Genomic DNA, 17571 nt, shown 5'->3' with positions numbered 1-17571 from the left:
GAAAGTATCAGGTCCTGCAAATAGCAGCTATTAAAAATTCAAAACAAATTGTTTTTTTATATGCATGGTGAGTCGAATGGTTATGTCCTCTTACATTCTTTCGAAAGGAGATATTCAAAGGACCAAAAGAATCCTAGCTGGCAAAAGGAATTTTTAAAGGAATTTTAAATTAAAAGACTCAGGAAGAATGAAGGGATTTTTCCCCCTAAAAAGTGAATGAGTTATTACATTGTAAGGTTTCCTTGGTAACAAAAAGAAGATAAAACCTTTTGTTTTGTTTCAGTCTGGTAGGGAAAGATTTCATCTATGCTTATTCCAATTTGCGCTAACTGTGCAAAGCTGTTCGAACGGGAGTTCAGTCTCCCCTTTTGTACCGTGATACCCATCATTAAGTTTTATTGGATCACTGCAGGAAAATATGGATGTTGTGGGTGTGGACAGAGCAGAACTTCTGAGAGTACCATCACCGACAGCTTAAAATAGTAGAAACCTAGTGCAGATAAATCTTTGTAACTCCCAAGAACCTGTGATGAAGTCATGCAGCAAATTGTTAAGTAAATCAGCTCTTTCCTATTATCTTGAATCTGCTGTGCTACAGATTGATTAAAGAGTGGCTATACAAATAAAGACAGCATAGTGTGGACCAGATAGCACATTTTTTAATCATAGCAATTTTGCTAATTTTGTAGCATATTTATTATCATTTACAGGTATAAATTTAGAAATGATTGTGTAAACATTTTGCTTTCAACTGAATGGGATTTGGCAGGGTCAATAGAATGCTGACCAGCGTAGTAGCTGGAAACTATAGGCAATTAAGAAAGTCTTAGTGGCTTCCCCCTTATGCACTGACGCATAAAAACAGTTAGGCACGTAGCAGGAGCCAGCAGAAGGCAGGGAGATCCCCATTTCCATCGATTTCTGATCCCCATTGCTTTATGTGCTAGCTCAGTGCGTGACATGTTTTGAAAAGGAAAGTGGGTGTCTGTATTTTCAGATGTCCAAATACCTTTAAACGTCTGACCTATAAAAACATACATTTAACTGAAAAATCAATGTAACCACTTTCTAAAATCATCTAGAGATGAAATGGATGAAAAGGGAGATGAAAATGGAACCATTAGAATTTCAGAAGCGATGCATCATCTAGGCATTTCAATAAGATTTTAGCATCCAACGTCAGATTTTTTTCTTAAGTATTTAGTGCCTACTTAGAGCTGAAACCTGTTGGCAATCAATACCAAATAGCTTCAAAATTAATGCTTTCTCTAAATCTACTCTTCTCTGTCAGTTGGGGAAACAAAGTTACTATTCCCTGCTGTCCTAGGCAATTGTGTTATGTTTTTTATAGACATCACACTGTTAAACAGGTGTTAAGTTTTACTCCAGTGGCATCTTCATTTTTAGAAACAGATAGTACGTATAACTGTTTAAATCAGGTGTTAGGTAATGCATGAAACAAATGTAAATTAATTATCCTCTACTTCTGTCTTTGAATTTTCTTCCTATTATTCTTTTCTTATTTTTTATTTTACAAAGACTATCTACAGTTGACAATGAAACACACCTATTCTTAAAAAAAAAGAAGAAGAAGAAGAAGAAGAAGAAAAGAAAGAAGGCAGCAGAGGTTTTGTTTTTCTCCTTGGCATGTCAAGCCCAGTCAAAAAGTCCAAAATAAAATTTCAAATTGTGAAACCTGCTTTTTTGGCATTGGACAGAAATTGCATATCTTCAGCATTTTACAGTCTCACCCATGCTGCTTGGAGTGATAGGTTAATAACCCCTAAATGGAGATTGTTCTTCGTAGTTGCAGCTTATTAATGATCACTGCCATTATCTTATATCTATAAAGCACTGAGAAAGATGTTGCGTGGGAGCCTGCAGATGCCATCACCCAGGGCTTGCAGAACGAGAAACATCAGGTGGTGGCAGCTATCATGTGTCTGCGTACAACTCAGGACAATGACCTTGCAGATTAAGTTCCCCAGTAGGTCATTAAAAACAAAATGATCTGCCTTCTAAATGCTAGATGCATTCCTAAAGTGATGTGTTCAGTTGGGTCTTGTTTTTTCAACTTCCTCCTTTCTGAGACTTCCAGCACTGCCTCAAGTTTCCTGGTACATTCTTAAATATATGGAGTGCTGCATTTGTAAATGTAAATCAAGAGGAAATTGCTTAGAAATGATCTACATTCTTTTTAGTTTTGTGAGAGAGGTGGTTTAAATTCTTTTTCTTAAAAAGTCTTCCTAAACAAGTTTCAAAAGTATGTGTTACTGCTAAGCTATGCGGGTCATTTTTGCATCATAGACTATATGCTTTAGAATGCATTTTAATGGCAGGCATTAAAATTGGTCTACCTAAAGCTGCATAATGACAGCATAGTATCTTAGCTCAGGGTTGAACACAAAATACGCTCTGCAAATTTTTACCTCACTTCTAAACTTCCAGCACTTGTTACAGATTCCTACAGGGCTATTTCACTCCGGAGGCAAAGACAGCCTAAACTCTGTAGGACTGAGTAATGTTAGCAATATTGCTAACACCAGTTTCAGTGATTAAAATGTACTAACCAGCAAAATATGTTAGGGGATGGTAGAGTAACTGGTTGTCGCCTGCCTCGTTCCCCTTTCCCTGGCAGCTCCCTCTTCCCCAGGACCCTGACACTGCTGCAAGCGATTGTGATGCTTTGGGCAAACGTGAATTGGGAGAGCGCTAGCAGGCCGGATGCACTGTAATCAAAAGGAAATTACAGCAGTTGCCCAAGATGTCGGGCAAGCACTTGCAGCGCAGATACAAAGGTCTGAATCGCAGTAGATGATTACACAAGAAGTTTGTCACAATTACATGGGCTATTTTCAAACAACTAAGAATTAGACTGGGCGGAAGGCACTCTCTGAAGAAGTTTCTCATCTGCGAGCAAGAAAGGGTTAAAAAGGGCATCTTTGTATATACTCTTTCAAAATAGATTCTGATATTCAAAAACTCCATTCTAAATTCATATAGAAATAATAAATTAATGATACTCATAAAAAATTGTTGTAACTGGAATATAATTAAAAGAGGATTTTGAAATAATAGTTGTTTATTTTCCAAACTACTGAAAGTTAATCTTATTCAAAACACAAACTTAAAAAACATCCGTTGGATGAAAGCTAAGAGTCTCTTCTTTTGTTTTTGTTTGTGGTTTAATTTAAGAACATACATTGTTCAGTGTTCAAGGGCTGAAGAGCAAAAAAAAAAAAAAAAAACAAAAAAAACTCACTTTATACAGTAAAGTTAATCCTAAAATTAGCTTCATTTATTTCTATATCAGGAAGGATATAAAAAGCAGACTTGATATGAGCTTATTTATTCCTCAGCACAATGATCTGTGCTTTTATGTGGCTATAAAACACTGTGAATGCTAATGAAGATTTGGAAATAATTAATGGTAACTATTTCAATTCCATTACTTGCTTGCATTGTTTCAGCTGTTGCTCAATATACATTTCAAGGTGATGAGCGGAGATTACAGAGTATTATCTCCACTAGTATTAACTAGTATTATCTCTCCAACGTCCCAAAAAATTAAATAGATCTGGCAATATCTCATCGGTTCCAACACTTCATTTCCTCTGTGGGTCGGTGGAAAGACCAGTTGTGAGTCTCAGTCAGAAAAGACTTGGCCTAAACCGAGCCTAGTGTTTCATCAAAGATTAAACTATGTACTTGCCACTGGCTTGAATGAGTTCTATCTTCATACCTGCTTTATCAAAAAAGGAAGTTAAAGCCTGAAATGTTCAAGCAGTAAAACAGCACGCACCTGCCGTGCTTTTCTTCTGTTTGGAGCTAATCAGGCATGCTGCGAGTCTCTCACGCAGAATGACTGCCGGGTGGGAAGATGTTAGAGTAATTATTTTCCTGGAAGGTGTGTTGTGGGTGACTTGAAGTTTTTGGGTCTGCTTTTTAAAATGGTCTAGTTAGTTACAGCCCACTACTTTTGTTGTTAAAGCTGAAGTGTATTGTTTATGGCATGCTGATTCAAATGAGTCTGTCTATTGAGTTATTCCTTCTCCAAAAATGATTAGGAAATCATTAATTGCTTTGAGTATGTTTGTTATGTACTGATAACTCACTAGTACTGCCTTTCAGCCTTCAAAAATGTAACTATCATTTTTTCTTCTGGAAGAGATTATTCGGAGAACGTGTTGAAACAACATATTGGTATGGGCTGGGATTAAAAACAAATTGAAACTCCTGCAATGTTATATCATAAGCACCCAATATAGCAATAAGAAAAGAGTGATATTGAGATAAAGAAAAGGAGACACAAGAGAATCCTTCAAAACCACATGAATAACATTTTAAAAACTTTTTTTGATCATTCTGAAGTCACTTACTTTATTATTACTCTAATTTTCTCTGTGCAGTGCCTACCACAGCAGTGACAATAACTTCTTCAGCAGAGCTATACAAAACCACAGTGTCCACCACTAGCACTACGTCACAGAAAGGTCCCGTAAGCACAACATTAGCCGGAGGAGTGAAGGAAGGAAGCAGAGGACCCAAGCCACCGCCACCAGTTTCCACAACCAAAATTCCTCCAGTGACAAGTTTTTTCCCTTTACCAGAGAGATTCTGTGAACCGACTGAGGCCAGGGGCATTAGCTGGCCTCAGACACAAAGAGGAATGGTGGTTGAACGCCCTTGCCCCAAAGGAACACGAGGTATTGCCTTCAAAAATATATCTTGATTTCAAGCAGACGTTTCAAAAGCAACGTGCAGCTCTCTCACAGTGAATTTTTTTAATCTCAAGCTGTCTCATGATGTTTCTGTTACTTGGAGAATGCAGTATCTACAGGCGGTGGTCAGGCTGCAGACTATAAAAGGTGTTTGAGCACAGCACAGAGTTGCCGTGCACATACTCTTTGAGAATCGAGGTCAAATTTTAGGTCTTTGCTTGAGAACGGTGGTGAAATACGCTTACAGCTGCCTTTCTCGTTATGAGCCCCCCTCTGGATGAGCTCCAGGAAAAATCAAGGGCTTTTTGTTTGTTTGCAGAAAACGTCTGGTACTTTTCACTGACTTTTTTATCGCTGTTTGTAATCTACATTATTTTCTTAATGTTTTTGTCAATTATTGTCAGCTACTTCCATTAGTGGTATTCAGAATTTAACATCGGTTAGGAGTACATTGTAGCTGATTTCCTAAATGCATGCAGAAGAATGGTTTCAGTTTCACTGTAGTTTTCTACATCTGTTGTAGGAACGGCCTCCTATCTGTGTGTGGTTTTAACTGGAACGTGGAACCCCAGGGGCCCCGATCTCAGCAACTGCACCTCGCACTGGGTAAACCAGCTGGCGCAGAAGGTTGGTTGGAACCTTTTAATATGGTGTATGCTGGTGGCTGAGGATTTTAACTCGGAGCGTTAGTAATTCAATTTGTTTGTTGAAACTGTCTGTACTACTTTCCGTTCATTTAAAATAGAGGGAGTTACGCGTGCTTGATGTGTAAAGCATTTACCAAAAGTTAGGTTCACCTGTGGGTTCTGGTAAACTCTTGCTCTAAGTTCTTGCACCCTATCTGTGCTCATGGAATTTCCTCACTATTTAAAGCAAAATAGCTTGCCTCGTGTTCAAAAAACAAAAGCTGTATTTGCTTAATGAATCAAATATTATAAATCACACAGCAAGATGTGTGGTGTACAAGCAGTTTTTTAGTTGGGGAAAAATTATTCTGTAAAAAATAAATTTTCATGTGAGTGCATTAATAACAGTATGATTAGAGCTCAGAGCCACTTTCTGTGTTTTCCCTCCCTACTGAGATTTACTAAGTTTATGAAAATGGAGTAATTTGTTGTCAGTACCAGGCTACTTGACTTTCAAATGCTTCAAGCACTCGTATGAACAAATAGATTTCTTAGTGTCTGATAATGGCAGTAAAATAAAAGTGAGGATGAAACAGAAGATCTAGCCCAAAAGTCCCAGTCTGATTTCTGATTTTGATGGCTGTTAAGGACTGCTTTTGTGTGTCACGCATCTAAGAACCTTTAATCTTCTGAGATAAAGAGAACATTATTGGTCTCAATTAGTTGCAGATTTGAATGCATGTGCAAATGGTTATTTCACCACAACAAAGGTATAAGGGGAATTGGAATTAGGAGCCGCAAGCAGAACAAGGGATCCTGCTGAGATAATATAAATTGTCATTTCAGATCAGAAGTGGAGAAAATGCTGCTAGTCTGGCCAATGAACTGGCTAAACACACCAAAGGACCAGTGTTTGCCGGGGATGTCAGCTCCTCGGTGAGGCTGATGGAGCAGCTCGTGGACATTCTTGATGCTCAGCTGCAGGAACTGAGGCCCAGTGAAAAAGACTCTGCGGGAAGGAGTTATAACAAGGTACACACCTCTCTTCACCCCCTCCTGCTGGAATAACCATTGCCCTTCGTTTTTTTTCCTTTCAGAAATATTACTGCCAAATCCCTATTTTACTCCTGTGTGCTTATAATTCTGGAATAAACATGCGAGAGAAAACAGCAGTAAATATGCAGTAGAATGTTTAAATTCCCTTCTGTAGGTGATATGATATAATTCACCATAGCTGACTGGTCCTAAAAACAGAATAGCTGTGTGTCCCTTATCAAAACACAGAATGCATTACAACTAGTGTGAGGGGAGCTCTCGGAAATTCCGTAACAAATCAGCATTTTTGTCCAGTGACCCTTTTAATGATCACCCTGTATATATAATAAAATCAGTGGGATTCTGTATAGGTGCAGGATTTTGTTTTGATCTGACTTCTTGCAGAGTAATAGCAGTTTCTTAGCCTTTTTTAGACCCAACAGTAGTTATAATTGATATATTAAAAATATGCCCCATGTTTGGAATTAGGAATCGTTATTCAGAGAAAACTTACGTCTTAGTGTTTTAGATGCAAATCACAAAGGTGTTATCGTTCCTGTTTTTCTCGGAGGAAGTGGACTTCATGGTCTCTTCCTTACCTTGGTTTAGTCAACAGGCTACAAACGAAACATTTTTCAGCCTACTTAAGAGAGATCCTTCTGCTCCTTTAATATTTTGGCAATAGTTTGATTTAAAATCCCTAGCTACCCTCAGAAGAGTTTCCCCAGAGACGAACGTGGTGCTCACACAAGGTTTTTCTCCATGGACCTTTTCACAGAAATCCCACTGTTTGGTCAAAGATATCTCAGCATCTGTATTAAGGTTTAGAATAAAAGTTTTCTGTATGATGATTTTTTATGATCATCACTGCACAGAAACTAAATTAATGTCCAGACTCTATAGTTCAAATTCGGGATTTGAAACACCAGACTTATTTTTGGATATTTCTGAAGCTTTCCAGAATGTATCTAACTTCTGATTTTCTTTTTTCTTACTAAAAAGCTCCAAAAACGAGAGAAGACATGCAGGGCTTACCTTAAGGTATCTCTCCTGTGCTGTCACCCTGCTTTCTCCCTGCTTCAGCAACCTGCCACGCTTTATCATCTTGCTGCATGATCCTATGTATTTCAGTCTTTGATAAATGTGTATTGTGCCCCATATCAACTGTACAAATGTTGACTTTGCACAGGTATAACACTCTCAGAAAAGAAAAAGATCAAAGTTTATACCTCTTCTGCCTCCACTTACTCAAAAGTATAAGAACAGAAATGTTTATTATCTGAATTGGAAGTAACATTTCTTTCCTCATAATATGACTTTGGGTAGCGGAAAAAGCTGGCGACTGATCAGAAATTACTTCACCTTGGTAGTTTTTTGTATCAAAGACTGGTTAGACTAAACTTACTTGCATGAAAAATTTACGTTATATAGCCTGCTTTGTTCCTTGTGCATTTTTATACCTATAAAATCACTCTTACAGTTTTAAGAGATCTTACAAAGGCCAGATTCAGCAATTTCAGGATAAAATGTAAAGAAAAGCATTTCTCCAGCTTCACTAGCAAAATATATACCAACTGTCCCACCAGCCAGGTTATATGTTGCCTGTTTTTCAGTTTCTTTCATCTCCTGAAGAGTGACTGTCCATAGTTGTCAGCTCCTACTGTGATACAGTGTCAGTAAAGCCACCCCAGTCCTGTTAAGAAGAGTCCTCGAATAGATCAAGTCTGAGGCTCTTAAAAATTTTACTGCATATTTTTTCAAAGTTTCTTTTAAAATACTGGATTTTACTTGTACCTCTGAGATTAAATGTAAGAACGATTTTTAAAAAGAACTTTGAAATACTTTTCAACATAATAAAATAATACAGACTTAGTGAAGAGACAGCTCTCTGTACAGTCCTTCTCTCTTTCATCCTGCAGCCTAGAAGAGAGATGGGAGATGACCAGTTATAGCACAAAATGGACAAAAAGAAATGAGAGAAATTAAATTCACAAATAATAATTTTAATAGATTTGTATTACAAAATATTATTTTTCATAGTAAAAGGTAATCCAGCAGGTATTGTTGGAGCAAACTGAATTTTCATACTTTAATTTTCAATGATAGCTATTACTGTGTGAAGAGCAGTAAATGGGTTGCTTCAACTGATGCATTGTAGGGGTAGTGTGGTCTTTCCTCCTTCCCTCTCTCTTTTGTCTGAGGGGAGATAATGCCTCAGAAGTGTCATTGCACAGATGGTCATTCTAATTCCAATGGAAGAATCCAGAGTTAGATTATCCCATAATAAATAAAAAGCATTTCATATTAATTAATGTATACCATCAGCACTGTATAGAGATACACAAGAAACTTTGGCACAACCTTCATTTCTGATTGGTGTCATTTTGTATAGGTCTCAAACGAGCTCCCCTGCTTAGATAAGACGAGTAAACCTCTTGAAATTACAAATCAAAAGCTGACTTACACTATGCAAATGAAGCAAGTTCCCACTTTGTGACAGAGGATTCATTTGTACTTCAGATTAGAGGCTCCAATCTGTATTTCTTGGTGACTAATGAATCTGGCCTCTGCAGACCAGTTTCTGTTCCACTCTAGTTAATGGCTGCAGCAGTATCAGTGTGAGCATTTTGACTATTCTATCTCCCATTAGAGAAAGAAAAAAGGCTTTAATGCCACTTCGAAGTATCTTCCACCTGCCAGGAAGGTCGTGGTGGCTCACAGTGCAGACAGAAAGAGGATATTAAAATGGATTAGGCTAATTAATCTTGCTCTGACAATAGCCTTGACCAACTTTTTCTATTCCTTTATTTGCACAATATAGTATTCCAGACCAACATATTTTTGTTTGTGCAATATGTTCTGTTTGCATTCCCAATGCTTTTAAATTGATCAGACAAATTATATATATGGTTAATGACACATTATGACTCGGTGAATGGGACAGAGCAAACATGGTGTTTCAGCAATGCATGGCATACTCAATGCACAGCATACTCAATGCACAGCTACATTATGCATTAATGTAAGAGCCTGCCTTCAATTGATTAACTGATTACTGTGATTGATTGGATTATTTTGTAAAAATAATGATGTCTCTGAATTCTTTTTTCCTCCTTATTTACTGTTACTTTATATGCAGCCTAATGAACCTTAAAACATGATGATAGAGTTGTTACAAGGGAGATTTTTTTTAAATGGCAGCTTTACTCAGTTTTACAGTTCTGTCTTTGCTGATAACAGGGACAGTCAGTGGACATCTTGTTTGCTCTATTGATTTCCTTTTTTATCTGACCTTTGTGCAGGAATGGGAGTTAGCAATCTTTTAAAATATCTGCGAACAGGTACAGGAACAGAAGGGGGAGTGAAGTGGCCCAGGCTAATTTATATCCACTGAGTTAGCTTCATTTCATGCCTCCTGTAATAAAGCAGGCAGTTTGTCAGAGACAAGTAGTTTATGGTGCTATCGCTGCCTGAGCTGTCTTAAGTTTCTGGACTAGCGTTACTGTCATTTTAGCCGAAACTACATAATGCCATTTTTGGCATTAGTATTTTAAAATAGAAGTTATATATTTTGACATTAACTTTAAGATGAAAGCTTCGGGCAAAACTTCTAGCATTTATTTTTAATTTTTTAGGACATTAATAAGTCGATCTTTATATCTGACATGAGACGAGTCAAATATGCGTGTTTCCCACTTAGGGACAACACAGTGCTAGTGGCTGCGCTTCTGTTAATACTAATTCAGCAAGGGGATGGAAAATATTTTTTATGTTGGCAATAGTTTTTTAGTGCCATTAAATCACAGTAAATCATTCTGACAGTTAAGTATTATAATTGTCACCAGATAACATTGGAAATTTTCCCCAGCTGCCTGGGGCAGTCAGACCTAATGATAGTTTTCTAATGAATGCAGGCAATTGTTGATACAGTGGACAACCTGCTCAGGCCTGAAGCTCTCGAGTCCTGGAAAGATATGAATTCTTCCGAACAAGCCCATGCAGCAACCATGTTACTTGATACTTTAGAAGAAGGGGCTTTTGTCTTGGCTGATAATCTCTTAGAACCAACTAGAGTCTCAATGCCCACAGAAAATATTGGTAAGTGAATTTCTTTTTAAGCATAATTACAGTGCTCTGCATTGCATTATGCAAAAAAACAAAAAATATTCTCGATAGCCAGATACTCTTTGAAAGCTGAGGTAGGCAGTGTTTGCTAGAAAGCTATACCTGCCCATGCAGGAAAAGAAATGCTCATAAGCAGGGGAGAAGTGCTTTTCTTGTATAGTTCTACAAAATTAGCATTCTTCTTTAGTATTATTAATACACTGTAAAATGTAAAGTAGTTGATGTTGCAAAGTCGATTTACCACTGAAAAATCGTTAGCAGAACATATGGATATGAAGAGCGCTTAAATGGCAGAGTATGGATTTTTTGAGGTAACTGCTTTCTGTAGAGCTGCAGAAATGCTTTCCCATTATATATAATCTCTTCCTAATGAATTTAAATTACTTTTTGCATTGCGCTTTGCTGGTTAAATATTTTAGGCACTCAGAACATCAGCCAAATGTTTATATTAAACATGACTGCCTTCAGGTAAAAATGTGTTCAGTGGACTACATCTCCCATAATGCAGAATAGCTATGCTTCAGAGACTGCCAAATAGCCGAAGATAGTCGGAGCATAATTTGAAATTTAAGTGGTGACAGAGAAATGAAGGGGTTTGCTATTAGAGATGTGCAAATATTGGGAGGTGGGATGTGTTACAGCAAAAACCATTGCTATGCATAAAATTAAAATACCTTCATCTTATTATGGCGATAAATGAAGTCTCAGTGAGGTACAAGAAAGCTGAAAGTCTGGTAATGTGAAGGAGTGCCGAGATAGAGACCTGAAATAAACTGTAGAAATTAGACTTTAAATTTGTGTTTTGATATCTACATAATTGTAACTGTAGAAGATGATTCTACTTCTAGTTTTTATTTGAGGAGGAAGATACTGGGAAAGGGTCAGGAAGGGTGTTACAATCTGTTATTAAAGGAACTGCACCAGTTGTTCCTGAAGGAATGTGGGTAGAATTGCAGAAAATCCTCTGAGAGTCTGGGCTGAAATTAACCATTAGCATTTCTTCTCACTTATATAAAGGCCCTAAATAGCATAATTCCTTTGTTTTTGCTTAAAAATCAAAGAACCTTTTCCCAACTATCATATATTTCATTCCTAAGGCAGAGGCACCTAAGGCAGACAGTATAGCCAGACATTTCAGTTAGGTTATAAATGAGCAGTTCCACTGAGTTCAGCAGACTGTCTGACCATCACTGCTTATGATAAGCTGTCTTCAAGCGATGATTAGTAGTACACTACTGGTCTAATGTAAAACTGAATAGACCCATGCTGAATTCCCAACACACATGCGTGTAGGAGTTTTAGCAAATAAGAAATCATTCACAAACTCCATACCTTTTGTACGTCTATGTACCGAGTTTAACATAACACAGATATTTGATGATAAATTGACTGCCCTGACCTCTGTGATTTTCCAGGCCCAGAAGAATCTGGCCTTCAGTGATAATCCCGTGAAAGCTCCATTGTATACAATGTGGTATAAAATTAGAACTTAAGTAAGGATGAATTGCATCTAAGTTTTTTCACTTTAAAATACTTTTTTAGCGGACAAATAAATGTCTTACTATGAACCTTTATATAGAGTTAGAATTAGAAAAAATATTAGAATGTTTTTTAGGTATAAATACTGATTTCACTAAATACACTGCTTAGGTGTATTTAGCTATTCATTTGCTGACTGTTTCAAAACCTTATTATATCTAAATCAATACTCAAAGATCTAGATCTGTAGCAGTGGCTAAGCAGTATAGGCTTATGGAGCTTCAGAATAAACATTTCTCTGCAACACTTGTATTTGTGGTATTTTAAGATGGTTTTTTGGGGCACATATTAAAAAAAGGTTTGATGTCATATTTTCACTATTACAGGGCTGTCATTTCAGTAGCATGCACTAGGTTTAATTAAAATTTAAAGAAACTAAGTCTGTGTAATTGAAATATGCCAGTACAGATCTGTCTTATGGAGGCAAATAAGGACAGCAGTGTGAGGAAACTAAAGAAAGAGTAGGGGGAAATGCCATCTTTGGGCATATTGCAAACTGGCCAAAAGACTTTTTCTGCATCCTTCTTTTTACCACTTTTTTTCTCTGGTCCACCTAGTTTTGGATGTTGCAGTGCTCATTACTGAGGGCCAGGTGCAGGACTTGAAGTTTCCTCAGGGCAGTAAAGGCGGCAATTCGATTCAGCTCTCTGCAAGCACTGTGAAGCAGAACAGCAGGAACGGTGAGTCTTGGGCATGTAACACTGACACCTCCATTACGTGTTATAAAACCTACACTACCTCCCCTAGTTAAAGAATGAAAACAAAATAAAAGCGTTTAGTGACTTTTTTTTAGAGGTAGTTAATACCTGGGCATTTTTCTTCAAATCCATAGCCTGAAAATGCCTCTCTCTTTGCTGATACTTCATTTTCCATTCATTAGATTACAGATTGTACTCTCTGATGGGTATGAATTTCATGGCATGATGATGGGAATTTTTGTTTTGTAGGATTAGCAAAGCTGGTTTTCATCATTTACAAAAGCTTGGGACGTTTTCTCAGTACGGAAAATGCAACCATAAAGCTGGGCAGCGACTTTGCTGGACGGAATAGTACCATTGCGGTGAACTCCCACGTCATTGCAGCCTCCATCAACAAGGAGTCCAGCCGGGTGTACCTGACCGATCCTGTGCATTTCACTCTGGAACACATCGATGTGAGTTATGCCAATGAATTAATGGGAAGGTCATAAAATTAGCACGAGGGAAAAGCAGTGCAGAAAAATAACCTTTTTTCCATTTGAATTTTAAAAGTTGGATTAGGTCAACGACACAAGTTTAGTTAAGTCTGTGAACATAAAATTAAATGAGCCTGGTTCAGTGATTATTAGAACTTAAACATATTCTTAATGAAAGCTAATTCAATAATCAACATGAAACTGCAAATGACTAATTTGTTTCTAACTGAAAATTAACTCTAACCTTAGTAGCAGGGTAGAAGATATCAGCTGTTAGGATTCTTGTTTGTTTGAGGTAGCAAATTTAAATGACACTTGAACTTTTTACATTGATTTCAGACAAGTTCTGGAAACCTATACAAATTGTTTAAATACATTTATTCAGGGAAGGACAAAGTATGATCTCTCTGTTGTGTTATGCTTCAAATCTGTATGTATCTTCTTTGTGATAATTTATGTGCTTCTTTGCTTTTTAAGTCGGTCCTTTCTGTTTCATGTTTTACATGGGAAAACTAAATGGTCAGTACAGGCATGGAGAAAAGATGACTGGACTTTCCTCTCATTTTCCGTGGTTTTGTAAATCTGTTTTGATTGTTTTTTTCATCAAAATTGATAGGCATTGAGGAATTAATTTTTTCCTGATATCTTTTCACATGACTTTGGCCTGACCAAAAGTGAGAATCATACAAAAAATAATGTATTTTTATGGACTCAGTTACGGGAGAAATCTCTTCAGAATAAATTCACAGTCCTAATTTTGCAGAAAGCAAAAATAGCTATAATGTACCCTCAGTGCATAAAATCGTAAGATGGAAATTGTAATTGTTTAAAAATGGGCCTACAGTAATTGAGACTACGCTTTAGAGTGTTTCGGACTATAAAGTCCCTTTTAAAGTAGATGTCTTCCATGTATAACATAGTCCACAATTTTGCTGATGAAAAGCTTTATTGTCCGAAACATGCAAAGTTTAATCTAAATTACCCTTTAAACATATTAAACAATTGTTATTGCCATCTTAGTGTATGGAATACTCATTTTATTTTGTCCTTTTATCTCTCAGCCTGACAATTATTTCAATGCAAATTGTTCCTTCTGGAACTACTCAGAGAGGACTATGATGGGATATTGGTCAACTCAAGGCTGCAAACTGGTTGACACAAATAAAACCCATACAACCTGTGCTTGCAGTCACCTAACCAACTTTGCAATTCTTATGGCTCACCGGGAGATTGTGGTAAGTAATGATATTTCTAGCCATGAGCAGGAAACAAACTTTTTAAGATTTAACTTTAAATTTTCAGAAGGATTCAAAACTTCTGATGTTTCTTAAGTTTTTATAACTTCTGCCCACTATTTCCCAAGCAATTTGCTTTCTATAGCACTTTTACTCCTCACCCATAAAGTTGCAAGCAAAATAACGTGAAAGATGGACAAGAAAGGACAAGAGATTTCTTCAAGTCATATTTTAAAGTTACTGACCAGCCTTACAACCATTTTACAGACTTCTCTGCAATACAGCTGGAGACTATAAGGGCACCTGTGCAGGCTATTCTCTGGAAGCATAAGTGCCAGCTCTCTTTACAATAGGAAGGTCAAAACCTTACTGGGTTTTTGAATGCCTGTTTGTACTTTGAAATTTTTGTTGTTTAGTTAAAGCACTTACCAGATGTCAAGGGGCCCGGAGTATGCACTATTTGCAAGGTTATGAGGCTTTTCATAAAACCATTGTATTCTGAAAGGTCACTAAAAAACCAGCTGAGGTGACAAGAGTGAGTCTGCCGCAACTGAAGGGGGAACCATCTTAAAATTGGAGTTTTAAATGTAAAATATGCTGCTTTTTGTCCTAATTGCTGTGTCCGTTGTCAATGTTAGCCATCTTTTCCGATGTGGAGTTGCAGGTTTATCGGAAAGAATTTATTCTTTTAAAAGGAGGCCCGGTGAAAGCTCTCCACTTACTTGCATCAATCTAGTGGTACTTTCAAAACGCTATGTCTCTCTACTTGTTCTTGTCCAACAATTTTACGGTCATTCATATGAAAAGTCAAAACGCTATCTGATCGGCAAAAATAGTCATCTTTTGCACTTGGACCTGCTGTACCTACCCTAATCTTGGTCTTCTGAGAAGCTGACTTGAGGCTGATAAATTACAGAGTACATTTTCCCCATCTCATATAATGACCAAGTAACTTTTCTCGATGCTACCTATGAAAATAGATTTTTGTTTATACTCATAAAGAGCCATATTAATTTTTTCCATTCTTGATTATTTCTAGTACAAAGATGGAGTGCACGAATTGCTCCTCACTGTCATCACCTGGGTGGGAATTGTCATCTCTCTTGTTTGCCTGGCCATCTGCATCTTCACATTCTGTTTTTTCCGTGGCCTACAAAGTGATCGTAATACTATTCACAAGAACCTTTGTATCAACCTATTCATTGCTGAGTTCATTTTCCTAATAGGCATCGATAAGACAGAGTACAAGGTAAGTCTTCTGTGTGTGTCCCAATCTTATTCTCTGAATTGACTATTTGAAATAGATTTGAATTACAACATGACAAACTGCCAAGCTTTCACTGTTCTGATGCAGCAAGGCTGAGATAAAATCAGAAAATAGCTCATGATATTTAGCACTATGAGAAAGATAGACATGCTCATAAGTACTTTTTACGTTCATCAAAACGTTACTGCGGTCTTAACTTCTCACTTACAGCAATGTTTTTCATGTTCAGTTGAGAAACATCAGTTATTAATGAAGTAGGTAGTTTAAACTTCTGAAAGAGGGGCTGAAATTAAATGTTAACATGCTAGAAATATGTATGTTCCCTTTATATAGTCATATATATGTCAACAGCTATTGACATTCTTTTTATATGTATGTATACCCGTATATGCACACACACATGCACACACAAAGTCTTATTTATAAATTTACCCATTTTTTACACTGCACATTCGTGCAATTTTTTGGAAGTATTAGTGAAATTATTTGTGCCACTCAGAAGTGGTTGGCTTGAAATTTAATAACTTGGTAGAGTTTCATTCAGCATTCAGCCAAAGAGGAAAAATCTATGTTGGTTTCTGGTATGACATTAGAAGCTTCCAAAATACGGAATTTGATATTAAAGTAGAAAAAATGTTTCCTGACTGCTTTATAATTTCAAAGAAGCAGTATTGCATTGTGCATCTAAAACCAACTGTTATGTCTCAGATTATCTAAACTGTAAGTCCTAATACCATATCAATTTTAAAATTAAAGGGTTACTTGTAAAATTGAATGGTCTACTCTACAAATAAAGAGTATGTCTTCACTTGTGCATATTAGCTGATACTTCCTGTAGCTCCTGTCAATACGTTAGTATTTGCAAGTATTCACTACATGGCTTCAGATGGTGAAAATGCTTCTGGACCTGCAAAAAATACGTGATAGACGTATATGCTCTTCTATTGTATGCTATTTAATCCGAGATGTAACGATGTCAAGATTTTGTGGTTTATATTTTCATCATTCTGTTTCCTTGCAGATTGCATGTCCAATATTTGCAGGCCTCTTACACTTTTTCTTCCTGGCAGCCTTTGCCTGGATGTGTCTAGAAGGAGTGCAGCTTTATCTTATGTTAGTAGAAGTATTTGAAAGTGAATATTCTAGGAAGAAGTATTATTATGTTGCTGGCTACCTCTTCCCTGCTACAGTAGTTGGTGTCTCAGCAGCTATTGACTATAAGAGCTATGGAACAGAGAAAGCGTAAGTAATTGCAAGTGACCTGAGTGTTTTTCAAGTGAATAATTTTTTAAAGCCTGTTAGCTGTCAGAGGGTCCCTGACAGACTAAAATACCATCTGAAAGCTTTATTGGTAAGAGAATGGCAATGCTGTGCACAAATTACAATCAAGTCTTTTGTAATTCTCTAGGTTCAGAGGATTTGTACTCTAGAGAGACCGATTCTAAATTATGGTCTTTCTTTTAACACAAAAGATTGACCTGAAACAAATTGAAAAAGTAAATAACTTTTTGGCCTCAAATGGATATTAAGTAAAAATTCTTCTCAACTTAAAGTATCTGACAGGCTTAACCACCCAGTTTTAAGCTAATGCTTCATTAGATCTCTTTGTGCAACTGGCCCTCTAGCTAACTCATCCTGATTTATGACAGTACAATATTCTAACCCATATGTTTCACTCTGATAATATTTTATCAGGCGAGTAGAGCAGGATTAAAATTAGCCATAAAATACAGATATATATAGAAAGTGACAGAAGGTAGACAGAGGATGTTTCTGAGGATTCGAGTTGCTGGAGGCATGAATTTACCTTCCAATGGTGTATACTTTGTCCTGTGACAAAATTAGTTAC

The 17571-nt window shown here is 36.9% G+C and overlaps 1 protein-coding gene across 33 annotated transcripts in view; it reads left to right on the top strand.

Annotated features, from left to right (window-relative positions):
* The window catches only part of ADGRL2 (adhesion G protein-coupled receptor L2), a 391390-nt gene that overhangs the window by 347268 nt on the left and 26551 nt on the right, over window positions 1-17571 (top strand). For 22 of the 33 annotated variants that reach the window (XM_068952694.1, XM_068952707.1, XM_068952699.1 and 19 more), the window contains exons 6-15: window positions 4410-4706; window positions 5245-5348; window positions 6194-6379; window positions 7385-7423; window positions 10297-10480; window positions 12604-12726; window positions 12994-13199; window positions 14282-14455; window positions 15495-15704; window positions 16744-16964. In XM_068952694.1, the coding sequence (XP_068808795.1) occupies window positions 4410-4706; window positions 5245-5348; window positions 6194-6379; window positions 7385-7423; window positions 10297-10480; window positions 12604-12726; window positions 12994-13199; window positions 14282-14455; window positions 15495-15704; window positions 16744-16964 (1744 nt within the window). The remainder of the gene's footprint in view (window positions 1-4409; window positions 4707-5244; window positions 5349-6193; window positions 6380-7384; window positions 7424-10296; window positions 10481-12603; window positions 12727-12993; window positions 13200-14281; window positions 14456-15494; window positions 15705-16743; window positions 16965-17571) is intronic. The other 11 variants (XM_068952713.1, XM_068952700.1, XM_068952716.1 and 8 more) reach the window with 1 other exon arrangement.

This window comes from Struthio camelus, chromosome 8 (assembly GCF_040807025.1).
Source record: "Struthio camelus isolate bStrCam1 chromosome 8, bStrCam1.hap1, whole genome shotgun sequence".
Lineage (NCBI taxonomy): Eukaryota > Metazoa > Chordata > Aves > Struthioniformes > Struthionidae > Struthio > Struthio camelus.
The sequence above is the reverse complement of the archived record's forward strand: the minus strand, read 5'-3'. Positions and strand labels throughout refer to the sequence as shown.